Source organism: Schistocerca piceifrons, chromosome 1 (assembly GCF_021461385.2).
Source record: "Schistocerca piceifrons isolate TAMUIC-IGC-003096 chromosome 1, iqSchPice1.1, whole genome shotgun sequence".
In the NCBI taxonomy this organism is placed as follows: Eukaryota; Metazoa; Arthropoda; class Insecta; order Orthoptera; family Acrididae; genus Schistocerca; species Schistocerca piceifrons.
In genome coordinates this window covers 176,192,039-176,216,744 of record NC_060138.1, presented here as the reverse complement: position 1 = coordinate 176,216,744, position 24,706 = coordinate 176,192,039, and the positions used below count along the sequence as shown (strand labels likewise).

General features: G+C 45.6%; 2 protein-coding genes and 36 non-coding genes across 40 annotated transcripts; all 38 read left to right on the top strand.

The window, feature by feature from the left end:
- The first annotated feature begins 2,877 nt into the window (after positions 1-2,877).
- On the top strand, positions 2,878-2,949 carry Trnat-ugu. The gene has a single exon. It is a non-coding gene; the product is annotated as a tRNA-Thr (tRNA).
- Positions 2,950-3,195: 246 nt separating this feature from the next.
- On the top strand, positions 3,196-3,267 carry Trnat-ugu. Its single transcript has one exon. It is a non-coding gene; the product is annotated as a tRNA-Thr (tRNA).
- A 245-nt stretch (positions 3,268-3,512) lies between these two features.
- Positions 3,513-3,584, top strand: Trnat-ugu. The gene has a single exon. It is a non-coding gene; the product is annotated as a tRNA-Thr (tRNA).
- Positions 3,585-3,829: 245 nt separating this feature from the next.
- Trnat-ugu lies at positions 3,830-3,901 on the top strand. Its single transcript has one exon. It is a non-coding gene; the product is annotated as a tRNA-Thr (tRNA).
- A 5,942-nt stretch (positions 3,902-9,843) lies between these two features.
- Positions 9,844-9,915, top strand: Trnat-ugu. Its single transcript has one exon. It is a non-coding gene; the product is annotated as a tRNA-Thr (tRNA).
- Positions 9,916-10,161: 246 nt separating this feature from the next.
- Trnat-ugu lies at positions 10,162-10,233 on the top strand. The gene has a single exon. It is a non-coding gene; the product is annotated as a tRNA-Thr (tRNA).
- Positions 10,234-10,478: 245 nt separating this feature from the next.
- Positions 10,479-10,550, top strand: Trnat-ugu. Its single transcript has one exon. It is a non-coding gene; the product is annotated as a tRNA-Thr (tRNA).
- A 246-nt stretch (positions 10,551-10,796) lies between these two features.
- Positions 10,797-10,868, top strand: Trnat-ugu. Its single transcript has one exon. It is a non-coding gene; the product is annotated as a tRNA-Thr (tRNA).
- Positions 10,869-11,114: 246 nt separating this feature from the next.
- Trnat-ugu lies at positions 11,115-11,186 on the top strand. The gene has a single exon. It is a non-coding gene; the product is annotated as a tRNA-Thr (tRNA).
- A 245-nt stretch (positions 11,187-11,431) lies between these two features.
- Positions 11,432-11,503, top strand: Trnat-ugu. The gene has a single exon. It is a non-coding gene; the product is annotated as a tRNA-Thr (tRNA).
- A 246-nt stretch (positions 11,504-11,749) lies between these two features.
- Trnat-ugu lies at positions 11,750-11,821 on the top strand. Its single transcript has one exon. It is a non-coding gene; the product is annotated as a tRNA-Thr (tRNA).
- Positions 11,822-12,067: 246 nt separating this feature from the next.
- Positions 12,068-12,139, top strand: Trnaa-ugc. Its single transcript has one exon. It is a non-coding gene; the product is annotated as a tRNA-Ala (tRNA).
- A 245-nt stretch (positions 12,140-12,384) lies between these two features.
- Trnat-ugu lies at positions 12,385-12,456 on the top strand. The gene has a single exon. It is a non-coding gene; the product is annotated as a tRNA-Thr (tRNA).
- A 246-nt stretch (positions 12,457-12,702) lies between these two features.
- On the top strand, positions 12,703-12,774 carry Trnat-ugu. The gene has a single exon. It is a non-coding gene; the product is annotated as a tRNA-Thr (tRNA).
- Positions 12,775-13,020: 246 nt separating this feature from the next.
- Trnat-ugu lies at positions 13,021-13,092 on the top strand. Its single transcript has one exon. It is a non-coding gene; the product is annotated as a tRNA-Thr (tRNA).
- Positions 13,093-13,338: 246 nt separating this feature from the next.
- Positions 13,339-13,410, top strand: Trnat-ugu. The gene has a single exon. It is a non-coding gene; the product is annotated as a tRNA-Thr (tRNA).
- A 245-nt stretch (positions 13,411-13,655) lies between these two features.
- On the top strand, positions 13,656-13,728 carry Trnat-ugu. Its single transcript has one exon. It is a non-coding gene; the product is annotated as a tRNA-Thr (tRNA).
- A 246-nt stretch (positions 13,729-13,974) lies between these two features.
- On the top strand, positions 13,975-14,046 carry Trnat-ugu. The gene has a single exon. It is a non-coding gene; the product is annotated as a tRNA-Thr (tRNA).
- A 245-nt stretch (positions 14,047-14,291) lies between these two features.
- Trnat-ugu lies at positions 14,292-14,363 on the top strand. The gene has a single exon. It is a non-coding gene; the product is annotated as a tRNA-Thr (tRNA).
- Positions 14,364-14,609: 246 nt separating this feature from the next.
- Trnat-ugu lies at positions 14,610-14,681 on the top strand. The gene has a single exon. It is a non-coding gene; the product is annotated as a tRNA-Thr (tRNA).
- A 246-nt stretch (positions 14,682-14,927) lies between these two features.
- Positions 14,928-14,999, top strand: Trnat-ugu. The gene has a single exon. It is a non-coding gene; the product is annotated as a tRNA-Thr (tRNA).
- A 245-nt stretch (positions 15,000-15,244) lies between these two features.
- Positions 15,245-15,316, top strand: Trnat-ugu. Its single transcript has one exon. It is a non-coding gene; the product is annotated as a tRNA-Thr (tRNA).
- A 246-nt stretch (positions 15,317-15,562) lies between these two features.
- On the top strand, positions 15,563-15,634 carry Trnat-ugu. Its single transcript has one exon. It is a non-coding gene; the product is annotated as a tRNA-Thr (tRNA).
- Positions 15,635-15,879: 245 nt separating this feature from the next.
- Positions 15,880-15,951, top strand: Trnat-ugu. Its single transcript has one exon. It is a non-coding gene; the product is annotated as a tRNA-Thr (tRNA).
- Positions 15,952-16,197: 246 nt separating this feature from the next.
- Trnat-ugu lies at positions 16,198-16,269 on the top strand. Its single transcript has one exon. It is a non-coding gene; the product is annotated as a tRNA-Thr (tRNA).
- A 245-nt stretch (positions 16,270-16,514) lies between these two features.
- Trnat-ugu lies at positions 16,515-16,586 on the top strand. Its single transcript has one exon. It is a non-coding gene; the product is annotated as a tRNA-Thr (tRNA).
- Positions 16,587-16,832: 246 nt separating this feature from the next.
- Trnat-ugu lies at positions 16,833-16,904 on the top strand. The gene has a single exon. It is a non-coding gene; the product is annotated as a tRNA-Thr (tRNA).
- Positions 16,905-17,150: 246 nt separating this feature from the next.
- Trnat-ugu lies at positions 17,151-17,222 on the top strand. Its single transcript has one exon. It is a non-coding gene; the product is annotated as a tRNA-Thr (tRNA).
- Positions 17,223-17,467: 245 nt separating this feature from the next.
- Trnat-ugu lies at positions 17,468-17,539 on the top strand. Its single transcript has one exon. It is a non-coding gene; the product is annotated as a tRNA-Thr (tRNA).
- Positions 17,540-17,785: 246 nt separating this feature from the next.
- On the top strand, positions 17,786-17,857 carry Trnat-ugu. The gene has a single exon. It is a non-coding gene; the product is annotated as a tRNA-Thr (tRNA).
- A 246-nt stretch (positions 17,858-18,103) lies between these two features.
- Trnat-ugu lies at positions 18,104-18,175 on the top strand. The gene has a single exon. It is a non-coding gene; the product is annotated as a tRNA-Thr (tRNA).
- Positions 18,176-18,446: 271 nt separating this feature from the next.
- On the top strand, positions 18,447-20,695 carry LOC124788656 (TIP41-like protein). 3 transcript variants are annotated; one of them, XM_047255935.1, is made up of 2 exons: positions 18,447-18,713; positions 18,830-20,695. In XM_047255935.1, exon 2 carries the CDS (start codon positions 18,861-18,863, stop codon positions 19,701-19,703), a length of 843 nt encoding a protein of 280 aa, XP_047111891.1. In that variant the 5' UTR covers positions 18,447-18,713; positions 18,830-18,860; the 3' UTR covers positions 19,704-20,695. The 3 variants fall into 3 exon arrangements, with proteins under 3 accessions (XP_047111891.1, XP_047111898.1, XP_047111907.1); XM_047255942.1 differs by having other exon boundaries at positions 18,453-18,713; positions 18,826-20,695; XM_047255951.1 differs by having other exon boundaries at positions 18,456-18,553.
- A 340-nt stretch (positions 20,696-21,035) lies between these two features.
- Positions 21,036-21,107, top strand: Trnat-ugu. Its single transcript has one exon. It is a non-coding gene; the product is annotated as a tRNA-Thr (tRNA).
- A 245-nt stretch (positions 21,108-21,352) lies between these two features.
- Positions 21,353-21,424, top strand: Trnat-ugu. Its single transcript has one exon. It is a non-coding gene; the product is annotated as a tRNA-Thr (tRNA).
- Positions 21,425-22,015: 591 nt separating this feature from the next.
- LOC124797243 (protein FAM102A-like) lies at positions 22,016-23,167 on the top strand. The gene has a single exon (XM_047260775.1). It carries the CDS (start codon positions 22,016-22,018, stop codon positions 23,165-23,167), a length of 1,152 nt encoding a protein of 383 aa, XP_047116731.1.
- Positions 23,168-23,999: 832 nt separating this feature from the next.
- On the top strand, positions 24,000-24,071 carry Trnat-ugu. The gene has a single exon. It is a non-coding gene; the product is annotated as a tRNA-Thr (tRNA).
- A 245-nt stretch (positions 24,072-24,316) lies between these two features.
- On the top strand, positions 24,317-24,388 carry Trnat-ugu. Its single transcript has one exon. It is a non-coding gene; the product is annotated as a tRNA-Thr (tRNA).
- A 246-nt stretch (positions 24,389-24,634) lies between these two features.
- Positions 24,635-24,706, top strand: Trnat-ugu. Its single transcript has one exon. It is a non-coding gene; the product is annotated as a tRNA-Thr (tRNA).

The window sequence follows — 24,706 nt, the reverse complement described above, 5'->3', positions numbered from 1 at the left end:
GATGTTCGTCGTATTAAAGCCAAGCTCTTGAGCCTTAAACGACGACAGATGGATGGTCTGCGAGTTAAGTCGAAACCTCACTCTCTTGTTGAAGGTGAACTGACATCCTTGTACCACCTGCTACGGCATCAGACTCGTCGTCGTCGCTCCTTCATCTCTTCTCTTACGGTGGATGATGGGCGACAGCTTAGTGCACAGGAGGAAATGGTTCGTGCTCTTCATCAGTATTACACTAGTCTCTATTCTGCCGATGATTCTGGTGAGTCTCTTTCGGATGATGTCTTTGGGGATCTAACTGCGACGATCGCGCCTGACGCGAACGACGAATTTCTCCGGGAGTTCCAGGTAGATGATGTTTTCGATTTTATTGCTCGCTCTCCGTCCAGTAAATCGCCGGGTCCAGACGGCCTGCCTAAAGAATTTTATCTCCGTTTTTGGCCTCTTTTGGGTGGCATTTTTACGCAGATTTTAAATGAGATTGTCAGAGGGATGGATGTGCCTGCCGATTTTAAAGTAGGGAAAATTGTTTTAATTCCGAAGTCCTCTGGTCGTTTATCTGCTGCCAATCTTCGTCCGCTCACATTGCTGAATTTTGACTATAAGACAGCTGCTAGAGCGCTCAATAGCCGGCTGTCTTCTCTGCTTCGGGGTGTGATTGGTGCACATCAATGTTGTTTTCATGATAGATCTATTCTGACACCAGTAGCCGAATATCGGGATGTTGTCTCGGTTGCGGCGGTTACAAACGTACATTGTGCCTTTGCCTTCCTTGATTTTTATAAGGCTTTTGATCACGTCAGTCATGTGTTTTTAGATCGTGTTTTAGGTACAATAGGTTTTAACGCTTCATCACGTGGTGTTCTTGGCAATTTGTACAGGGGAATAACAGCTCGGGTGTCAGTCAATGGGCAGCTGACGCCGCCCATTGCTATCCGCCGCGGAGTGCCTCAGGGTAGTCCGCTCTCTATGTCTTTATTCGTTTTGTCCCTGGAACCGCTGCTTCGGACTATTGCTCTCAAGCTTCAGGGTATGTCCCTCTCTGGTGGGAAGCTCTCGGTTAAGGCATATGCGGATGATGTCGTTGTTCTCCTCCGTCAACGAGATGATATCCCGTTGTTGAAAGGGGCAGTTGATGCATACTGTCGTGTCTCTGGAGCGCGTCTCAATCAGGGTAAATGTAAGTTCCTTGATATTCGAGGATTTCGCGATGCTGACGTCCCTTGGGCCACTTTTGTCGATCGCCATACGTCCTTGGGGATTATCATTGATCGGTGTCCTCTAAAAATGGCGGCTCTCAATTGGAAATCTGTCACCGAGAAGATACAGGGGGCTCTGATGGTCCATGAGCAGCGCTCTGCTACCATTTTGCAAAAAGTCCGAATTTTAGACACCTACGTCCTATGTAAAGCTTATTATGTTGCTCAGCTGTTCCCACTTCCCATGATGGTGGCGAAAAGGTTGCGCCAATTGTCTAGCAGGTTTATATGGAAGGGCCATCTATTCAAGTTACGTTACGAGGTAATGACGAAACCGCGTCTCTCCGGAGGCTTGGGCCTCTCTGACATTACTCGCAAGGCGTCTGCTTTGTACGTCCGCCGAACGACTCTAATTGTTACGCAAGAAGTGACTTCAATTACATCCAGGCTTTTTACTGTTGTGCGTCCGGCGAGCCTTGCTCCACCTGTCGATGTCGGACGCCTAAATTTTAAGTTGAAACACATTCGGGAATTTTACATTGTGGTGAGTTACCTCGGTGACGTCTTCTTGCGGCGACCGGTGCCAACGACCAAGAGCTTGATTGCCCGCTGGGAGGGGCTGGCCAGTCCCAATCCAATAGAACTGGCGTCTCCATCCGTGTCCTGGAGGAACGTCTGGAAGAACGTTAGTCTGCCGATCCACTCTATGGCCGTGGCGTCCACGTGGTATAGGGTAATAAATAATTTGGTTCCCACCAATGTACGACTGCACCGTATTGGTCTTTCTGACACGGACACCTGTACTCGGTGTGGTCTCCTGGATACCCTTGAACATCGATTCACCTGCTGTGGGCACCTTGCTAATTGGCGTTGGCTCAGGAAACAACTTGCTTTTGTCACTAGGTCTGCTGAAGCCGCTTATACTATTGACATCATCGTCCGGCCCGATTCTTCCTTCTTTCCGCGGACGAAGCTCCATACCGTCATGTGGTTGATTGGCCATTTCGTACATTTTGTCAACAGTTGTCATGAAGAGGATGGACACCTAGTAGCATTTCGGCAGTACATGCTTACTGCTTACTGGCAGCGCTTGCGATTGCCAGGCCTCCGAGATGATTTTGCCAATATGCTTAGCCTGACATTTGAAAGAGAGGGTGTTGGCTAAGGTCACCTGTGTGAGCCATTTTCTTTTATACTGTTTCTGAATTTGCCGCCTTTATGTATGTTTCTTCTCTACACCAGGACTGAAGTTTTCGTGTTTTTAACCTTTATTTCAGTACGCAGTCTACATTATATAGTCATGTTTTAGGATTTTAATTTCAGTACTGTACTTCTTTTGAAGTGGCTGTAAAAAAAAAAAAAAAAAAAAAAAAAAAAGGGGCAGAGCACTGGTCTTGTAAACCAGGGGTCGTGAGTTCGATTCTCACAGGGGGCAGCACAATTTTAAATGGGCCAATGTAATGCTTTGAACCGAAAATTTCAAAATAGCGTGTCTTTTCGGGCCTGAGCCAAGATCACAGATGACGATAGACGAAAGACGGCAGCACCCGTCAGTCATCGCTGTGGACCTCAGTGGTAGCGAATTGTTGTGGCAGAGTAAATCTTTGTACGCATTTTCAGGACTCTGAAATGTATTTTTCTCGAGGGCTGTAGCGATCGCAAAGAGGTGTAAGCTGTAGCAGCCTCCTTAGCTCAGGGGCAGAGCACTGGTCTTGTAAACCAGGGGTCGTGAGTTCGATTCTCACAGGGGGCAGCACAATTTTAAATGGGCCAATGTAATGCTTTGAACCGAAAATTTCAAAATAGCGTGTCTTTTCGGGCCTGAGCCAAGATCACAGATGACGATAGACGAAAGACGGCAGCACCCATCAGTCATCGCTGTGGACCTCAGTGGTAGCGAATTGTTGTGGCAGAGTAAATCTTTGTACGCATTTTCAGGACTCTGAAATGTATTTTTCTCGAGGGCTGTAGCGATCGCAAAGAGGTGTAAGCTGTAGCAGCCTCCTTAGCTCAGGGGCAGAGCACTGGTCTTGTAAACCAGGGGTCGTGAGTTCGATTCTCACAAGGGGCAGCACAATTTTAAATGGGCCAATGTAATGCTTTGAACCGAAAATTTCAAAATAGCGTGTCTTTTCGGGCCTGAGCCAAGATCACAGATGACGATAGACGAAAGACGGCAGCACCCGTCAGTCATCGCTGTGGACCTCAGTGGTAGCGAATTGTTGTGGCAGAGTAAATCTTTGTACGCATTTTCAGGACTCTGAATGTATTTTTCTCGAGGGCTGTAGCGATCGCAAAGAGGTGTAAGCTGTAGCAGCCTCCTTAGCTCAGGGGCAGAGCACTGGTCTTGTAAACCAGGGGTCGTGAGTTCGATTCTCACAGGGGGCAGCACAATTTTAAATGGGCCAATGTAATGCTTTGAACCGAAAATTTCAAAATAGCGTGTCTTTTCGGGCCTGAGCCAAGATCACAGATGACGATAGACGAAAGACGGCAGCACCCGTCAGTCATCGCTGTGGACCTCAGTGGTAGCGAATTGTTGTGGCAGAGTAAATCTTTGTACGCATTTTCAGGACTCTGAATGTATTTTTCTCGAGGGCTGTAGCGATCGCAAAGAGGTGTAAGCTGTAGCAGCCTCCTTAGCTCAGGGGCAGAGCACTGGTCTTGTAAACCAGGGGTCGTGAGTTCGATTCTCACAGGGGGCAGCACAATTTTAAATGGGCCAATGTAATGCTTTGAACCGAAAATTTCAAAATAGCGTGTCTTTTCGGGCCTGAGCCAAGATCACAGATGACGATAGACGAAAGACGGCAGCACCCGTCAGTCATCGCTGTGGACCTCAGTGGTAGCGAATTGTTGTGGCAGAGTAAATCTTTGTACGCATTTTCAGGACTCTGAAATGTATTTTTCTCGAGGGCTGTAGCGATCGCAAAGAGGTGTAAGCTGTAGCAGCCTCCTTAGCTCAGGGGCATTCCGGCTTGAGCCGTCGTGGAGAGCGGACGTGTTTACGCTGTGCTCCGTCGCTGCTCAGGGCAAGGCAAGTTTGCTGCTGCTTGTGACGCCATATTGTGTTGTTTATCTTGTTATTAGTTGATTTTTCGTTGCCGTTATCAATACATTCGTTTGTGCTGTCTGGGTGCTCGTGTTGATGTTTGTGTAATGGTGCCAGTTTGAAGATGGCTTTGATTTCTAGAAGAGATACTCTTAAGTTTACTTTTGAACGAGGATGTGTTAAACCGTCTGCCCTCGAATTTCAATATTTTGTGATTGAACAAGTTAAGATTCCTTCCGATGCTATTACTGGAATACATTTGTCGCACCTTGCAACAGTCGGATTTGTTAAATTGAAGGATTCTGATCTCTGTAGTCGTATCGTTGAAGAAAGTGGTGGTGTTATGAGATTTACACGTTCTGATGGGAGTGTTACCGAAGTTCACGTCTCTTTTGGTGGACTTGGTTTGCGTACGGTGCGGATATTTGAACTTCCTTTCGAAATCCCTTGTGATCATGTGAGCGAGGTTTTACGTGCATATGGACGTGTCCTTTCTATTCACGAAGAAAAGTGGGGAAATGATTATCCGTTGCCTGTACTGAACGGCGTGAGGCAGGTTCGAATTGATTTGCTGAAGCACATCCCGTCCTTCATCAGTGTATCCGGGTATCGTGCTTTAGTTATTTATGATGGACAGCCGCGAACTTGTTCTATATGTAACTCGACGGAGCACATTCGCGCCGAGTGTTCGCGGCGTCGGATCGCGCAGTTACCACCCGGAGACAGCGTCACGCGCTCACCTGGAGTTGTAAATATATCGCTCTCGTATGCGGCTGCGGCTGTCATCGCTCCACCGTCCCCTCCCGTTGCGACAAGTGTCATCCAAGCGACGGGTACCGACCATGTCTCTCAAGCAGTTCCCCTTCACGATTCCACGGTCTCTGACCAGGGCGAACCTGCTTTACCCCGGCTACAAAACGAAGTTCCAGTTAACCCAGAGGTTTCGACTGATACTCCCCAGCGTCGAACTGATGCGACGGTGCTCCAGGAGTTGGAATACTCAGCCACTGTTGGAGTTACTCTGCCTCACTCCCCACCGGATGACGGGCAAGATATGGTCTCTTCCCCGCCTAGATCGCGAAAAAACAAGAAGAGACGGATTGCCCATCCGGCGGCGGCGCACGAGGTCCCAAAAACCAGGGAAAAGTTGCGTCAGATTACGAAGATGGACGATGACCAAAGCAATGATGGACCAGAGGAAAATAAGGATATTTCAGATAGTTCAACGTATAGTCCAGATAGGGAAGATGGTAGAAACCCTGTAACACACAGGTCTAGAGAAGGGATAGAGTGTAAAGAAGGCTTGGCGGCTCCCAACGATGGTCCACCCAGACGGCCATCTCGTGAATGTAGCACGGATCGGTCTTCCCCTAGGTTGGACTGGGCGACGGACAAGGAAGATGACTGTGCACCACGAGCAACGACGGCAGTTGACACGCTGCCGATGATCATTGATAGCATACCAGTTGACGAAAGTCTCCTTGCAGGGCACCCTGGATCGCTGCGCTAAAATGAAATGCCTCATTTGTCCACAGATAATAACAGGACGATTTTGTTGAACGTTACACTGGTTTTTATGTTGGTGTGTCCATTGGTTTTCTCTTCCTAAATGGAACGACGTTTACAGAGAATGTCACAGACTTACAATATAATGACTTTGAATATTAACAGGATTAGGAGTCCACCAAAATTGGCGGCTTTGAAAGATTTCTTGTATAATTCGGATACCGATATTGCTCTCTTGCAGGAGGTAATGGTCAGTGAATTTAATTTCCCGGGGTTTACTGAAATTTTAAATGTTGCTTTCGAAAATGAATGTGGAACGGCTATTTTGGTGAAACATGGTATACCGGCGGAGCCATTGTGTCTTCTAGAATCCGGTCGCGGAATCTCTTGTAAAATCTTTAATACGACTGTTGTTAATGTCTATGCCCCCTCTGGTAGCAGCTCCCGAGCGGCCAGGACAACTTTTTTCACCGGTGAAATGGTTCACTTATTAAACGACAATTCAGAAAATATCATTATAGCTGGCGACTGGAACTGTGTACTGAAGTCAAAAGATCAAAAACCGAACTTTAACTTCTCTCAAGCACTGAAAGATTGTGTCACAGCCTTACGTCTTACAGACGCATGGGAATTATTTCACCCCACAGCTGTTAAGTTTACATATATGACGAACTTGGCGGCCAGTAGAATTGACAGAATTTATATATCCGATAGTTTAATGCAGTGTGCATCTTCAATAGACACGATTCCCACCAGTTTTTCTGATCACTGTGGAGTTCGTTGTAGCATACATCTTGCCCGGCAAACGACCTATTGGGGACGCGGTCTTTGGAAATTGAATGTCAGTCTTCTTCACGAAACAGACTTAAATGAATCCATCCAAGTGACCTGGAATATGTGCCTCAGAGCGCGCCCCAGATACGTTTCCACCATTGAGTGGTGGACAAACTACGCTAAAAGGAAGCTGAGGATGACTTTGATCGACTATGGCAAGGCAAGGGCTCAACTTCGGAAAGACACTATTGAATTTTATTATACCTGTTTGCGAGAACTGTATGATCGTCCCGTTTTGTCTGCTGACCATTTCATGCAAATACAGAAAATTAAGGCGATTTTAACCCAACTGAAACGACGACAACTTGATGGTTTGAAGGTAAAGTCAAGATCACATTCCACTCTCGAAGATGAAACTGCCTCTTTGTATCATCTCCTCCGGCATGCAAAGAATAGAAGGAATAGTTTTATCAACACCCTGCGCGATGTGAATAACGATGTGCTCCATGAACAACGTGACATCATTAACGAAATCCATCGCTTTTTTACGTGTTTATATACTGCCCCTGACGTCAATGAACAGTCTGTGGCGACGTTACTTCACGGCACAGACTCGATAGTTACTGAGGACGAGAATAGGGCGCTATTGGACATATTTACTAGTGATGATGTTTTGGATATCGTCAAAACTTCTCCGGTAAACAAGACGCCTGGGCCGGATGGTTTACCAGTCGAATTTTACTACAGGTTTTGGAATGTTCTAGGCGATGTGCTCACCGCCATCATCAATGAAGTCATCAACGGTATCTCCATACCCTCGGAGTTTAAAGAGGGTGTCTTTGTGATGGTACCCAAGGGGCGAGGAATGAAGGATGTCCGTCGTCTGCGACCTATATGTTTATTAAATGGAGACTATAAAATTGTTGCCCGTGCACTGAAATTGCGACTGACTCCAGTCCTACAACGTGTCATTGCGCAGGACCAAACGGCCCTTCCGCATAGAAGTATCATCAAAACGGTCAGTGAATATCGTGATGTGATTTCCATTTTTTCGGCAGCTCAACTTCAAGGTGCTCTATGCTTTATTGATTTTGCAAATGCTTTTGACCGGATTGATCATCGTTATCTTTTTAAAACAATGTCGGCCCTGGGTTTTGGGGGACGGTGCTTGAAGTCTTTGCAAAGTATGATTACTGGGATGACGGCAAAAGTACTTGTCAACGGTCAATGCACGAGAGCCATAAATATTTGTCGTGGATTCCCGCAAGGAAGCCCACTCTCCATGCTGCTCTATGTCATAGCTCTGGAACCTCTTGTCCGACATTTAAACGTTCTCTTGGAAGGGATCACGATTATGTCGGTAAAGAAAGTAACCAATGTGTATGCAGATGATTTAGGGGTCATAGTTCGGAGTGACGACGATGTTCAAACTCTTAAGACCGCCTTACACGTTTATTGTGGTGCTACTGGTGCTGCTGTGAATAACACTAAAAGCTCTATGCTCAGCCTCAATGGTTATGCGAACGCAGACTTAGATTGGATCACTTCCACGAACCAACATAAGTCTCTCGGTGTCACATTTTCTAGCTGCCCGCTCAAGATGGCTTCCGTTAACTGGAAGAACATGCTTACCAACATCAGAGGCTCCTTAATAGAGCATCGAAATAGGGACCTCAATTTAATGCAAAGGGTACAACTGATTAACTGTGTGATCCTGTCAAAAGCGATTTACCTGGGGCAATGTCTACCTATTCCCTTGGGCATCGCCAAAAATATTACGCGGGCAGTTTGTCAGCTGTTATGGAGAGGCTGTATTTTTAAAGTGGCAGCTCGTACAGTGACCTTACCTCCGGTCGCCGGTGGCCTCGGACTCACAGATATTCGTCACAAGACAGTGACTTTATTTATCAAGCGTACTCGAGAACATCTCCGTAAGTACCCCGACAGTATTACGACGCAACTATTTCATCTGACTGAACCTCAAAGTTTAGATGCTCCTGTCAATGTGGCTCCGATTCATTTTAAGCTGCACCATGTCAGACTTTACTTCACCGAGATCAGTTACAAAGAGAGTATACATCTGACACCCAGCCGTAGCGCCACGTCATCTGCTACTTCTATTACATGGCGCTGTTCAGTCAGGAATCGAATCGAGAAAAAATATCCATCCAAAGATTGGAATACTGTTTGGAAGAATATTCATAATAAAGTCTTAAGCATGTCAGTACGGTCGACATGGTATCAAGTGGTTAACGATATCATCGCCAACAATGAGAGGCTCCATGCTATAGGACTTCATGATACTCCCTTGTGTCGCCGTTGTGGATATGTGGATACGACAGTTCACAGGTTTACTTGTCAAGGATACAATACCATATGGAACCACATTAAGCAGCAGGTCGCATTCCTCAGGCGCAATGATGGTAGATTCATCACCACCACCGAACTCTCGGCCCCGGACGTGATGTATTTTCCGCGTCAGAAAAATAATACCATACTGTGGCTATACGGCAATTTTGTTCACTTTGTCATCCACAAAACGACCACGGACACCATTGAGGACTACAACTGCTACATCACGGAGGAATATTACAAGCTACGCGCCCAACGGAACCACACCAAGCATTTTGGAAATATGCTCCACATACTCTTTCAAAAGGAAGGTATTGGATGATGTGTTGAATGATATACTGTGATTATAATCTGAGATCAGTGTCATGTATTGTGTGTGTCCTTAAGAAGTCTACGTTTTTCAGTTTACCACTTAATTTTTCTTTCTTTATCCCCATTTTTCAACAGATCAAGTTCCCTCATTATGAAAAACCATCCAACATCACAGAATAAGTTCATTTGGATGCAGAAATTTACTTTTCTCACCACGTTTGGCTTGGATTCCCTTACGTGAGAAGGTGCATTTAATTTGATTTTAGCAAAGAAGCTCGCCGAAGAAGGCGCATGAAGGAGAGCGAATGGAAGGGCTAGAAGGGGAGATGGGAGGCCCAAAACAGAAAGGGGCAGAGCACTGGTCTTGTAAACCAGGGGTCGTGAGTTCGATTCTCACAGGGGGCAGCACAATTTTAAATGGGCCAATGTAATGCTTTGAACCGAAAATTTCAAAATAGCGTGTCTTTTCGGGCCTGAGCCAAGATCACAGATGACGATAGACGAAAGACGGCAGCACCCGTCAGTCATCGCTGTGGACCTCAGTGGTAGCGAATTGTTGTGGCAGAGTAAATCTTTGTACGCATTTTCAGGACTCTGAAATGTATTTTTCTCGAGGGCTGTAGCGATCGCAAAGAGGTGTAAGCTGTAGCAGCCTCCTTAGCTCATGGGCAGAGCACTGGTCTTGTAAACCAGGGGTCGTGAGTTCGATTCTCACAGGGGGCAGCACAATTTTAAATGGGCCAATGTAATGCTTTGAACCGAAAATTTCAAAATAGCGTGTCTTTTCGGGCCTGAGCCAAGATCACAGATGACGATAGACGAAAGACGGCAGCACCCGTCAGTCATCGCTGTGGACCTCAGTGGTAGCGAATTGTTGTGGCAGAGTAAATCTTTGTACGCATTTTCAGGACTCTGAAATGTATTTTTCTCGAGGGCTGTAGCGATCGCAAAGAGGTGTAAGCTGTAGCAGCCTCCTTAGCTCAGGGGCAGAGCACTGGTCTTGTAAACCAGGGGTCGTGAGTTCGATTCTCACAGGGGGCAGCACAATTTTAAATGGGCCAATGTAATGCTTTGAACCGAAAATTTCAAAATAGCGTGTCTTTTCGGGCCTGAGCCAAGATCACAGATGACGATAGACGAAAGACGGCAGCACCCGTCAGTCATCGCTGTGGACCTCAGTGGTAGCGAATTGTTGTGGCAGAGTAAATCTTTGTACGCATTTTCAGGACTCTGAATGTATTTTTCTCGAGGGCTGTAGCGATCGCAAAGAGGTGTAAGCTGTAGCAGCCTCCTTAGCTCAGGGGCAGAGCACTGGTCTTGTAAACCAGGGGTCGTGAGTTCGATTCTCACAGGGGGCAGCACAATTTTAAATGGGCCAATGTAATGCTTTGAACCGAAAATTTCAAAATAGCGTGTCTTTTCGGGCCTGAGCCAAGATCACAGATGACGATAGACGAAAGACGGCAGCACCCGTCAGTCATCGCTGTGGACCATAGTGGTAGCGAATTGTTGTGGCAGAGTAAATTTTTGTACGCATTTTCAGGACTCTGAAATGTATTTTTCTCGAGGGCTGTAGCGATCGCAAAGAGGTGTAAGCTGTAGCAGCCTCCTTAGCTCAGGGGCAGAGCACTGGTCTTGTAAACCAGGGGTCGTGAGTTCGATTCTCACAGGGGGCAGCACAATTTTAAATGGGCCAATGTAATGCTTTGAACCGAAAATTTCAAAATAGCGTGTCTTTTCGGGCCTGAGCCAAGATCACAGATGACGATAGACGAAAGACGGCAGCACCCGTCAGTCATCGCTGTGGACCTCAGTGGTAGCGAATTGTTGTGGCAGAGTAAATCTTTGTACGCATTTTCAGGACTCTGAAATGTATTTTTCTCGAGGGCTGTAGCGATCGCAAAGAGGTGTAAGCTGTAGCAGCCTCCTTAGCTCAGGGGCAGAGCACTGGTCTTGTAAACCAGGGGTCGTGAGTTCGATTCTCACAGGTGGCAGCACAATTTTAAATGGGCCAATGTAATGCTTTGAACCGAAAATTTCAAAATAGCGTGTCTTTTCGGGCCTGAGCCAAGATCACAGATGACGATAGACGAAAGACGGCAGCACCCGTCAGTCATCGCTGTGGACCTCAGTGGTAGCGAATTGTTGTGGCAGAGTAAATCTTTGTACGCATTTTCAGGACTCTGAATGTATTTTTCTCGAGGGCTGTAGCGATCGCAAAGAGGTGTAAGCTGTAGCAGCCTCCTTAGCTCAGGGGCAGAGCACTGGTCTTGTAAACCAGGGGTCGTGAGTTCGATTCTCACAGGGGGCAGCACAATTTTAAATGGGCCAATGTAATGCTTTGAACCGAAAATTTCAAAATAGCGTGTCTTTTCGGGCCTGAGCCAAGATCACAGATGACGATAGACGAAAGACGGCAGCACCCGTCAGTCATCGCTGTGGACCTCAGTGGTAGCGAATTGTTGTGGCAGAGTAAATCTTTGTACGCATTTTCAGGACTCTGAAATGTATTTTTCTCGAGGGCTGTAGCGATCGCAAAGAGGTGTAAGCTGTAGCAGCCTCCTTAGCTCAGGGGCAGAGCACTGGTCTTGTAAACCAGGGGTCGTGAGTTCGATTCTCACAGGGGGCAGCACAATTTTAAATGGGCCAATGTAATGCTTTGAACCGAAAATTTCAAAATAGCGTGTCTTTTCGGGCCTGAGCCAAGATCACAGATGACGATAGACGAAAGACGGCAGCACCCGTCAGTCATCGCTGTGGACCTCAGTGGTAGCGAATTGTTGTGGCAGAGTAAATCTTTGTACGCATTTTCAGGACTCTGAAATGTATTTTTCTCGAGGGCTGTAGCGATCGCAAAGAGGTGTAAGCTGTAGCAGCCTCCTTAGCTCAGGGGCAGAGCACTGGTCTTGCAAACCAGGGGTCGTGAGTTCGATTCTCACAGGGGGCAGCACAATTTTAAATGGGCCAATGTAATGCTTTGAACCGAAAATTTCAAAATAGCGTGTCTTTTCGGGCCTGAGCCAAGATCACAGATGACGATAGACGAAAGACGGCAGCACCCGTCAGTCATCGCTGTGGACCTCAGTGGTAGCGAATTGTTGTGGCAGAGTAAATCTTTGTACGCATTTTCAGGACTCTGAATGTATTTTTCTCGAGGGCTGTAGCGATCGCAAAGAGGTGTAAGCTGTAGCAGCCTCCTTAGCTCAGGGGCAGAGCACTGGTCTTGTAAACCAGGGGTCGTGAGTTCGATTCTCACAGGGGGCAGCACAATTTTAAATGGGCCAATGTAATGCTTTGAACCGAAAATTTCAAAATAGCGTGTCTTTTCGGGCCTGAGCCAAGATCACAGATGACGATAGACGAAAGACGGCAGCACCCGTCAGTCATCGCTGTGGACCTCAGTGGTAGCGAATTGTTGTGGCAGAGTAAATCTTTGTACGCATTTTCAGGACTCTGAAATGTATTTTTCTCGAGGGCTGTAGCGATCGCAAAGAGGTGTAAGCTGTAGCAGCCTCCTTAGCTCAGGGGCAGAGCACTGGTCTTGTAAACCAGGGGTCGTGAGTTCGATTCTCACAGGGGGCAGCACAATTTTAAATGGGCCAATGTAATGCTTTGAACCGAAAATTTCAAAATAGCGTGTCTTTTCGGGCCTGAGCCAAGATCACAGATGACGATAGACGAAAGACGGCAGCACCCGTCAGTCATCGCTGTGGACCTCAGTGGTAGCGAATTGTTGTGGCAGAGTAAATCTTTGTACGCATTTTCAGGACTCTGAAATGTATTTTTCTCGAGGGCTGTAGCGATCGCAAAGAGGTGTAAGCTGTAGCAGCCTCCTTAGCTCAGGGGCAGAGCACTGGTCTTGTAAACCAGGGGTCGTGAGTTCGATTCTCACAGGGGGCAGCACAATTTTAAATGGGCCAATGTAATGCTTTGAACCGAAAATTTCAAAATAGCGTGTCTTTTCGGGCCTGAGCCAAGATCACAGATGACGATAGACGAAAGACGGCAGCACCCGTCAGTCATCGCTGTGGACCTCAGTGGTAGCGAATTGTTGTGGCAGAGTAAATCTTTGTACGCATTTTCAGGACTCTGAAATGTATTTTTCTCGAGGGCTGTAGCGATCGCAAAGAGGTGTAAGCTGTAGCAGCCTCCTTAGCTCAGGGGCAGAGCACTGGTCTTGTAAACCAGGGGTCGTGAGTTCGATTCTCACAGGGGGCAGCACAATTTTAAATGGGCCAATGTAATGCTTTGAACCGAAAATTTCAAAATAGCGTGTCTTTTCGGGCCTGAGCCAAGATCACAGATGACGATAGACGAAAGACGGCAGCACCCGTCAGTCATCGCTGTGGACCTCAGTGGTAGCGAATTGTTGTGGCAGAGTAAATCTTTGTACGCATTTTCAGGACTCTGAATGTATTTTTCTCGAGGGCTGTAGCGATCGCAAAGAGGTGTAAGCTGTAGCAGCCTCCTTAGCTCAGGGGCAGAGCACTGGTCTTGTAAACCAGGGGTCGTGAGTTTCGATTCTCACAGGGGGCAGCACAATTTTAAATGGGCCAATGTAATGCTTTGAAACGAAAATTTCAAAATAGCGTGTCTTTTCAGGCCTGAGCCAAGATCACAGATGACGATAGACGAAAGACGGCAGCACCCGTCAGTCATCGCTGTGGACCTCAGTGGTAGCGAATTGTTGTGGCAGAGTAAATCTTTGTACGCATTTTCAGGACTCTGAAATGTATTTTTCTCGAGGGCTGTAGCGATCGCAAAGAGGTGTAAGCTGTAGCAGCCTCCTTAGCTCAGGGGCAGAGCACTGGTCTTGTAAACCAGGGGTCGTGAGTTCGATTCTCACAGGGGGCAGCACAATTTTAAATGGGCCAATGTAATGCTTTGAACCGAAAATTTCAAAATAGCGTGTCTTTTCGGGCCTGAGCCAAGATCACAGATGACGATAGACGAAAGACGGCAGCACCCGTCAGTCATCGCTGTGGACCTCAGTGGTAGCGAATTGTTGTGGCAGAGTAAATCTTTGTACGCATTTTCAGGACTCTGAATGTATTTTTCTCGAGGGCTGTAGCGATCGCAAAGAGGTGTAAGCTGTAGCAGCCTCCTTAGCTCAGGGGCAGAGCACTGGTCTTGTAAACCAGGGGTCGTGAGTTCGATTCTCACAGGGGGCAGCACAATTTTAAATGGGCCAATGTAATGCTTTGAACCGAAAATTTCAAAATAGCGTGTCTTTTCGGGCCTGAGCCAAGATCACAGATGACGATAGACGAAAGACGACAGCACCCGTCAGTCATCGCTGTGGACCTCAGTGGTAGCGAATTGTTGTGGCAGAGTAAATCTTTGTACGCATTTTCAGGACTCTGAAATGTATTTTTCTCGAGGGCTGTAGCGATCGCAAAGAGGTGTAAGCTGTAGCAGCCTCCTTAGCTCAGGGGCAGAGCACTGGTCTTGTAAACCAGGGGTCGTGAGTTCGATTCTCACAGGGGGCAGCACAATTTTAAATGGGCCAATGTAATGCTTTGAACCGAAAATTTCAAAATAGCGTGTCTTTTCGGGCCTGAGCCAAGATCACAGATGACGATAGACGAAAGACGGCAGCACCCGTCAGTCATCGCTGTGGACCTCAGTGGTAGCGAATTGTTGTGGCAGAGTAAATCTTTGTACGCATTTTCAGGACTCTGAAATGTATTTTTCTCGAGGGCTGTAGCGATCGCAAAGAGGTGTAAGCTGTAGCAGCCTCCTTAGCTCAGGGGCAGAGCACTGGTCTTGTAAACCAGGGGTCGTGAGTTCGATTCTCACAGGGGGCAGCACAATTTTAAATGGGCCAATGTAATGCTTTGAACCGAAAATTTCAAAATAGCGTGTCTTTTCGGGCCTGAGCCAAGATCACAGATGACGATAGACGAAAGACGGCAGCACCCGTCAGTCATCGCTGTGGACCTCAGTGGTAGCGAATTGTTGTGGCAGAGTAAATCTTTGTACGCATTTTCAGGACTCTGAATGTATTTTTCTCGAGGGCTGTAGCGATCGCAAAGAGGTGTAAGCTGTAGCAGCCTCCTTAGCTCAGGGGCAGAGCACTGGTCTTGTAAACCAGGGGTCGTGAGTTCGATTCTCACAGGGGGCAGCACAATTTTAAATGGGCCAATGTAATGCTTTGAACCGAAAATTTCAAAATAGCGTGTCTTTTCGGGCCTGAGCCAAGATCACAGATGACGATAGACGAAAGACGGCAGCACCCGTCAGTCATCGCTGTGGACCTCAGTGGTAGCGAATTGTTGTGGCAGAGTAAATCTTTGTACGCATTTTCAGGACTCTGAAATGTATTTTTCTCGAGGGCTGTAGCGATCACAAAGAGGTGTAAGCTGTAGCAGCCTCCTTAGCTCAGGGGCAGAGCACTGGTCTTGTAAACCAGGGGTCGTGAGTTCGATTCTCACAGGGGGCAGCACAATTTTAAATGGGCCAATGTAATGCTTTGAACCGAAAATTTCAAAATAGCGTGTCTTTTCGGGCCTGAGCCAAGATCACAGATGACGATAGACGAAAGACGGCAGCACCCGTCAGTCATCGCTGTGGACCTCAGTGGTAGCGAATTGTTGTGGCAGAGTAAATCTTTGTACGCATTTTCAGGACTCTGAATGTATTTTTCTCGAGGGCTGTAGCGATCGCAAAGAGGTGTAAGCTGTAGCAGCCTCCTTAGCTCAGGGGCAGAGCACTGGTCTTGTAAACCAGGGGTCGTGAGTTCGATTCTCACAGGGGGCAGCACAATTTTAAATGGGCCAATGTAATGCTTTGAACCGAAAATTTCAAAATAGCGTGTCTTTTCGGGCCTGAGCCAAGATCACAGATGACGATAGACGAAAGACGGCAGCACCCGTCAGTCATCGCTGTGGACCTCAGTGGTAGCGAATTGTTGTGGCAGAGTAAATCTTTGTACGCATTTTCAGGACTCTGAAATGTATTTTTCTCGAGGGCTGTAGCGATCGCAAAGAGGTGTAAGCTGTAGCAGCCTCCTTAGCTCAGGGGCAGAGCACTGGTCTTGTAAACCAGGGGTCGTGAGTTCGATTCTCACACGGGGCAGCACAATTTTAAATGGGCCAATGTAATGCTTTGAACCGAAAATTTCAAAATAGCGTGTCTTTTCGGGCCTGAGCCAAGATCACAGATGACGATAGACGAAAGACGGCAGCACCCGTCAGTCATCGCTGTGGACCTCAGTGGTAGCGAATTGTTGTGGCAGAGTAAATCTTTGTATGCATTTTCAGGACTCTGAATGTATTTTTCTCGAGGGCTGTAGCGATCGCAAAGAGGTGTAAGCTGTAGCAGCCTCCTTAGCTCAGGGGCAGAGCACTGGTCTTGTAAACCAGGGGTCGTGAGTTCGATTCTCACAGGGGGCAGCACAATTTTAAATGGGCCAATGTAATGCTTTGAACCGAAAATTTCAAAATAGCGTGTCTTTTCGGGCCTGAGCCAAGATCACAGATGACGATAGACGAAAGACGGCAGCACCCGTCAGTCATCGCTGTGGACCTCAGTGGTAGCGAATTGTTGTGGCAGAGTAAATCTTTGTACGCATTTTCAGGACTCTGAAATGTATTTTTCTCGAGGGCTGTAGCGATCGCAAAGAGGTGTAAGCTGTAGCAGCCTCCTTAGCTCAGGGGCAGAGCACTGGTCTTGTAAACCAGGGGTCGTGAGTTCGATTCTCACAGGGGGCAGCACAATTTTAAATGGGCCAATGTAATGCTTTGAACCGAAAATTTCAAAATAGCGTGTCTTTTCGGGCCTGAGCCAAGATCACAGATGACGATAGACGAAAGACGGCAGCACCCGTCAGTCATCGCTGTGGACCTCAGTGGTAGCGAATTGTTGTGGCAGAGTAAATCTTTGTACGCATTTTCAGGACTCTGAAATGTATTTTTCTCGAGGGCTGTAGCGATCGCAAAGAGGTGTAAGCTGTAGCAGCCTCCTTAGCTCAGGGGCAGAGCACTGGTCTTGTAAACCAGGGGTCGTGAGTTCGATTCTCACAGGGGGCAGCACAATTTTAAATGGGCCAATGTAATGCTTTGAACCGAAAATTTCAAAATAGCGTGTCTTTTCGGGCCTGAGCCAAGATCACAGATGACGATAGACGAAAGACGGCAGCACCCGTCAGTCATCGCTGTGGACCTCAGTGGTAGCGAATTGTTGTGGCAGAGTAAATCTTTGTACGCATTTTCAGGACTCTGAATGTATTTTTCTCGAGGGCTGTAGCGATCGCAAAGAGGTGTAAGCTGTAGCAGCCTCCTTAGCTCAGGGGCAGAGCACTGGTCTTGTAAACCAGGGGTCGTGAGTTCGATTCTCACAGGGGGCAGCACAATTTTAAATGGGCCAATGTAATGCTTTGAACCGAAAATTTCAAAATAGCGTGTCTTTTCGGGCCTGAGCCAAGATCACAGATGACGATAGACGAAAGACGGCAGCACCCGTCAGTCATCGCTGTGGACCTCAGTGGTAGCGAATTGTTGTGGCAGAGTAAATCTTTGTACGCATTTTCAGGACTCTGAAATGTATTTTTCTCGAGGGCTGTAGCGATCGCAAAGAGGTGTAAGCTGTAGCAGCCTCCTTAGCTCAGGGGCAGAGCACTGGTCTTGTAAACCAGGGGTCGTGAGTTCGATTCTCACAGGGGGCAGCACAATTTTAAATGGGCCAATGTAATGCTTTGAACCGAAAATTTCAAAATAGCGTGTCTTTTCGGGCCTGAGCCAAGATCACAGATGACGATAGACGAAAGACGGCAGCACCCGTCAGTCATCGCTGTGGACCTCAGTGGTAGCGAATTGTTGTGGCAGAGTAAATCTTTGTACGCATTTTCAGGACTCTGAAATGTATTTTTCTCGAGGGCTGTAGCGATCGCAAAGAGGTGTAAGCTGTAGCAGCCTCCTTAGCTCAGGGGCAGAGCACTGGTCTTGTAAACCAGGGGTCGTGAGTTCGATTCTCACAGGGGGCAGCACAATTTTAAATGGGCCAATGTAATGCTTTGAACCGAAAATTTCAAAATAGCGTGTCTTTTCGGGCCTGAGCCAAGATCACAGATGACGATAGACGAAAGACGGCAGCACCCGTCAGTCATCGCTGTGGACCTCAGTGGTAGCGAATTGTTGTGGCAGAGTAAATCTTTGTACGCATTTTCAGGACTCTGAATGTATTTTTCTCGAGGGCTGTAGCGATCGCAAAGAGGTGTAAGCTGTAGCAGCCTCCTTAGCTCAGGGGCCTGTTATCTTTCACCGTGGTGAGACGCTGGCGGCTAGACACTTAAGAGGAAAGACAAGTGAATGTCGAAATGTATTATTTATGTGTATGCTGTTTGTATTTCCCCGAAAAAAATGTAACTGAAAGACAATTCTGAAGATAGCATAGCTCACACCGTTAATTGTTCGATTATACGTCTTCAGTGTCATCCTCCACTTTTTTCAGAAACATATGTAGCCTATGATAAGCTAGTGAAATTTGAAATATTGCTTATCTCTAAATTATGTGCATGCCAGGTATACATGACAGACTTCGTATGCAGCAATATCAATGTCTCTTTTTCTCTGTGTGTTTTCCTGAAACCAGATATGTAATCACTCGAAGAAATAGTTTCTTTTTTGTTTTCAGTTAGCAATTAGTGGAAGATCACTTAGAGAAGAAGAATGATTTCCGCATTAAAGGGTGAAATTGACATCCAGAAATTGCCTGTGGATTCAGAGGAACACAAGTTTAATTCATGGAAAGTAAAATACAAGAAAAGTCACATACTACACTCAAAATGTGTCAATGGGCCTTGCGAAGACGATAAAAATAAATGCTTGTTGTGCATTTACAACAGTGAACTAGAGCTTCCACATTTACCTGACATGGTGTTCCCCAACAATGTGATGGTGCTACAGCATGATAATGGTTGTGGAATAGAGTTCAATGCCTTGGATGCTCTGCGAAGAGTCAGTAATGGAAAATTATCTTTGAAAGTTGCCTGTTCTGAGGAATGGAAGGAATCAAGACAGGAGCATGGAAATCTTGATGAAGTTAAGCCATTTGACTGGACATTTACCACGGACTATATGGGCACATTGTTGGGAAATTTTATTGTCAGACAAACAGATGAGAGGATAAATATTGAGAAACTACGGCAAAGGGAGCAAATATTATTTTATAATGATCTCACATTGTTTGAAGATGAGTTACATGATAATGGCATTGCAGTTTGCTCAGTGAAAGTGAGGGTAATGCCAAGTAGTTTCTTTGTCTTGTTGCGGTACTTCCTGAGGGTGGACAATGTCATGTTGCGAACAAATGATACTCGGCTGTATCATGAATTTGGAACAGATTTTATACTGAGAGAATATACATCTAGAGCAGCTCAGGCATCCGAAATAAAACATGTTCCACCTTCTGTCCTCAGAGAACCAAATGAGGTGTCACCACTTCTTCCATTAATTGAGTCTCATTATTCTAAACTTAGCTTCCCAGAAAGCAGTTCTTCAGGAATAAAATAATTTGCAGAATGTATGATAAAGCCAATGTTGTCATTTTTGGTGTGTGTGTGTGTGTGTTTTTTTTTAAATAATTGGTGTACTTTATATTGCTGAAGTATGTTTATATAGTCAAGTACATGGTTTTTAGCAGTAGTTAAAATGTAAAATGCAAGGGAAATCGAGTCTATGAACTCGTGTAAAAACATGTGGCTCATACTGATTAAGCCTTGAATAATCAGTGAGACCTGTTGTCAATGTTACTAACAGTGATCAATCCATTCCATGGAATTGAGGAAATTGAATAATTGATGTATATTGCTTCTCTAGAGCTGCAAACTTAATGAAATGATGTAGGTTTCATTTCTTTATCCTGTTTTTTGCCTGTGCATTTGTCTGTAATGAGAGAACTGTTACATCTTTCCTACACCCCATATAATGTATTTACTATTTCAGAAATCTACCAGTATATATGTAGAATCATAATTAGTTGCCATATTCTCAATTAATTATGAAAGCATTAAATTTTGTGAGCACTGTTGAGGACGTCAAAAAAGTTGTTAACCATTACAAGAACAGAATAGGTACATATTGAATAGGTATTTGTAAAATTATGTAAACATTATGTTTAATGAGACACTGTACTTTGTGCTCATTTCCCATCACCTGCGCACGCTTGTAAAATTATGTAAACATTATGTTTAGTGAGACACTGTATTTTGTGCTCATTCCCATCACGTGCACGCGCACGTGTGTGTGTGTGTGTGTGTGTGTGTGTGTGTGTGTGTGTGTACATCATGAAAAATTGTTAACCAGTACAATATATTGTGAACAGAATAGGTATTCATTGAACAAGTGTTCACAGAATTATGTAAACATAATCTTTAGTGAGACACTGTACTTTGTGCTCATTTCCAACCTTGTGTGTGTGTGTGTGTGTGTGTGTGTGTGTGTGTGTGTGTGTGTGTAAAAGCAGACATCATGTTTTATCAATATACATTAAAAAAGTGAAATTTTGAAAAGTAAAAAAAAAAAAAAAAAAAAAAAAAAAAGGGGCAGAGCACTGGTCTTGTAAACCGGGGGTCGTGAGTTCGATTCTCACAGGGGGCAGCACAATTTTAAATGGGCCAATGTAATGCTTTGAACCGAAAATTTCAAAATAGCGTGTCTTTTCGGGCCTGAGCCAAGATCACAGATGACGATAGACGAAAGACGGCAGCACCCGTCAGTCATCGCTGTGGACCTCAGTGGTAGCGAATTGTTGTGGCAGAGTAAATCTTTGTACGCATTTTCAGGACTCTGAAATGTATTTTTCTCGAGGGCTGTAGCGATCGCAAAGAGGTGTAAGCTGTAGCAGCCTCCTTAGCTCAGGGGCAGAGCACTGGTCTTGTAAACCAGGGGTCGTGAGTTCGATTCTCACAGGGGGCAGCACAATTTTAAATGGGCCAATGTAATGCTTTGAACCGAAAATTTCAAAATAGCGTGTCTTTTCGGGCCTGAGCCAAGATCACAGATGACGATAGACGAAAGACGGCAGCACCCGTCAGTCATCGCTGTGGACCTCAGTGGTAGCGAATTGTTGTGGCAGAGTAAATCTTTGTACGCATTTTCAGGACTCTGAATGTATTTTTCTCGAGGGCTGTAGCGATCGCAAAGAGGTGTAAGCTGTAGCAGCCTCCTTAGCTCAGGGGCAGAGCACTGGTCTTGTAAACCAGGGGTCGTGAGTTCGATTCTCACAGGGGGCAGCACAATTTTAAATGGGCCAATGTAATGCTTTGAACCGAAAATTTCAAAATAGCGTGTCTTTTCGGGCCTGAGCCAAGATCACAGATGACGATAGACGAAAGACGGCAGCACCCGTCAGTCATCGCTGTGGACCTCAGTGGTAGCGAATTGTTGTGGCAGAGTAAATCTTTGTACGCATTTTCAGGACTCTGAAATGTATTTTTCTCGAGGGCTGTAGCGACCGCAAAGAGGTGTAAGCTGTAGCAGCCTCCTTAGCTCAGGGGCACAGAAGCGCCTCTGATAAAATGTGTTAAAACTGGTGTGTACGTAGCTCGAGATTGAGTGACGTCGCTGCCAAGGTGTTAATTATTACGTTAAGCGTGATACGCGTGATCGGCAGTCTCTGCGGAGCTGCTGTCGGATGTGTTAGTCGTGTGTCATTGCGTTATTTGAGGTATATGATCAGCTGTTTGGAGTTTCCTGTCATCGGTTTTGTTAGCTTCTTATACCTGTTACGTCGTATTACGTGTGTGTTTGTACGCTGTTGTCCACTGTTTTTCGAGTTTGACTGATCACAGTGCACTGATAGTACTCCAGGTGACATCAATGAAATGGCATTTATGCTGCAAAGGAAAAAATATTACAAGTTTCAGGTAGAAATCTGTGTAGAAGAACTGACTGCGGTACCTTTCATCAACGCAGTACTGTTTGCTAAAGTGAGACTACTAAATGGGGGAGGCTTCACCGAAACTTCTAGCAGGGAGGAAGTACGCGAACATACTGTGCAGTGGGCTGCAAAATTTCAGTTTGACTGTAAAATGACAGCTAACGCGTCTACTGGCGTACTTAACCCGTGTATCCTTCGAATATCTGTTCGCAGAGAAGTGAAGGGTGGTCGCTCATTTCAAAAGCTTGGTTTTTGTACTGTAAATCTTGCAGAATTTGCAGGCTGTGGTGAAATTGCAAGGCGGTATCTACTGGAAGGATATGGTACACACCAGAGACAAGATAATTCAGTGCTTGGTGTTTCCATAAAAATGAATTTGCTTTCAGGTGATATTCTGTTCAAGGTACCATCTGCATCAGCAAAACCCAGTCCTGTTACAAAACAAGACAACAATGAAGCTGACAGCTGTGAAAGAGGAGCTACTCTTTCAAGTGGCCCCACAGCTAAGTCAGTAACAGGTGTAACACCAGCTAGTGGCAGCTTATCCAGAAAAAGACTGGGATTAACTTCATGTGAAATTGCTCCAAATGTTGAGCCTGTAGTTAAAGAAGGAGACAGGCAGATAGAGATTGTATCGAGCACTGAAAATGGTGAATACTCTACAGCTCGTCTTGAAAGTGGTCCAACATCAAGCAGTGTGAACAATAATACTGACTTGCATACTGTCAATGGCTACAGCCATCATCGATGGCACAGCAGCCCCAAGATATATAGACATGCAAGAAATTCCAGCACTGGTTTTTGTTTCAATGAAACTTCAGGACTTGACGAGACATCATCTTTAGATAGGCGGAAGAAGGCAGAGCATGGAATTATTCGTGATAGTAATTCAGGTAGTGGAATTGATGCTGATAGTTTGATTGATGAACTTATTAGGTCAACCATACATGATCAGCCAAATGAAAATGATGAAAATTTGGGGTTGCAACTTTTTATAGCTAAAGATGGTTCAACTACCCTGGGAACTCCTAAAACCAGAAGTCAGGTACTTTCAGGAAGTTTGAAAGAAGTTGTAGTGAAGTCTAATCAAAATTAGTCTTAAAAACTGATAAATGTATTTGAACAGTGTTTCATTAAGTGCCTTATAATGTGTGCAACACATTTTCACAAATGTGAAGTGTATTTTTGGAAATGTGAACCATATTTCAGCTTGTAGATATTGTCATATAGTTCCTTAATGAAAAGTGATTTCGCTGTTTTCTGCCTTTGCTGTTATTTTGTTGAATGTGTTTTGTACAGTTAGTACTTCCTTCCAGAAAATGTACAAAATTACATTTTGTCGTTCTAAGTAAGTCTCAGTAACAGAAAATATTCCTGTCCTGTACTTTCCCAGCATGAAGAATGTTCTGGGAGATATGTTTTGAAGCGGAATGAAGACATTTAGACTTTACTGTTAAAATGTCAGACTCTGTTTTAACAAATATTTATTGTCAAAATTCTGTGCAGTATTATCAATTATTTATGGTCTGTTTTTATTAAGTAACTTTTGTTACAGAATATTCATTTAGGTGAAAAATATTAAAATGTTCCTATTTCATACACTAAAAAAAAAAAAAAAAAAAAGGGGGCAGAGCACTGGTCTTGTAAACCAGGGGTCGTGAGTTCGATTCTCACAGGGGGCAGCACAATTTTAAATGGGCCAATGTAATGCTTTGAACCGAAAATTTCAAAATAGCGTGTCTTTTCGGGCCTGAGCCAAGATCACAGATGACGATAGACGAAAGACGGCAGCACCCGTCGGTCATCGCTGTGGACCTCAGTGGTAGCGAATTGTTGTGGCAGAGTAAATCTTTGTACGCATTTTCAGGACTCTGAAATGTATTTTTCTCGAGGGCTGTAGCGATCGCAAAGAGGTGTAAGCTGTAGCAGCCTCCTTAGCTCAGGGGCAGAGCACTGGTCTTGTAAACCAGGGGTCGTGAGTTCGATTCTCACAGGGGGCAGCACAATTTTAAATGGGCCAATGTAATGCTTTGAACCGAAAATTTCAAAATAGCGTGTCTTTTCGGGCCTGAGCCAAGATCACAGATGACGATAGACGAAAGACGGCAGCACCCGTCAGTCATCGCTGTGGACCTCAGTGGTAGCGAATTGTTGTGGCAGAGTAAATCTTTGTACGCATTTTCAGGACTCTGAATGTATTTTTCTCGAGGGCTGTAGCGATCGCAAAGAGGTGTAAGCTGTAGCAGCCTCCTTAGCTCAGGGGCAGAGCACTGGTCTTGTAAACCGGGGGTCGTGAGTTCGATTCTCACAGGGGGCCGCACAATTTTAAATGGGCCAATGTAATGCTTTGAACCGAAAATTTCAAAATAGCGTGTCTTTTCGGGCCTGAGCCAAGATCACAGATGACGATAGACGAAAGACGGCAGCACCCGTCAGTCATCGCTGTGGACCTCAGTGGTAGCGAATTGTTGTGGCAGAGTAAATCTTTGTACGCATTTTCAGGACTCTGAAATGTATTTTTCTCGAGGGCTGTAGCGATCGCAAAGAGGTGTAAGCTGTAGCAGCCTCCTTAGCTCAGGGGCAGAGCACTGGTCTTGTAAACCAGGGGTCGTGAGTTCGATTCTCACAGGGGGCA

Excerpts from the sequence above, each read along its gene's own strand:
- LOC124788656 (XM_047255935.1), top strand. The coding sequence starts at position 18,861 with ATGATTTCCGCATTAAAGGGTGAAATTGACATCCAGAAATTGCCTGTG.
- LOC124797243 (XM_047260775.1), top strand. The coding sequence starts at position 22,016 with ATGGCATTTATGCTGCAAAGGAAAAAATATTACAAGTTTCAGGTAGAA.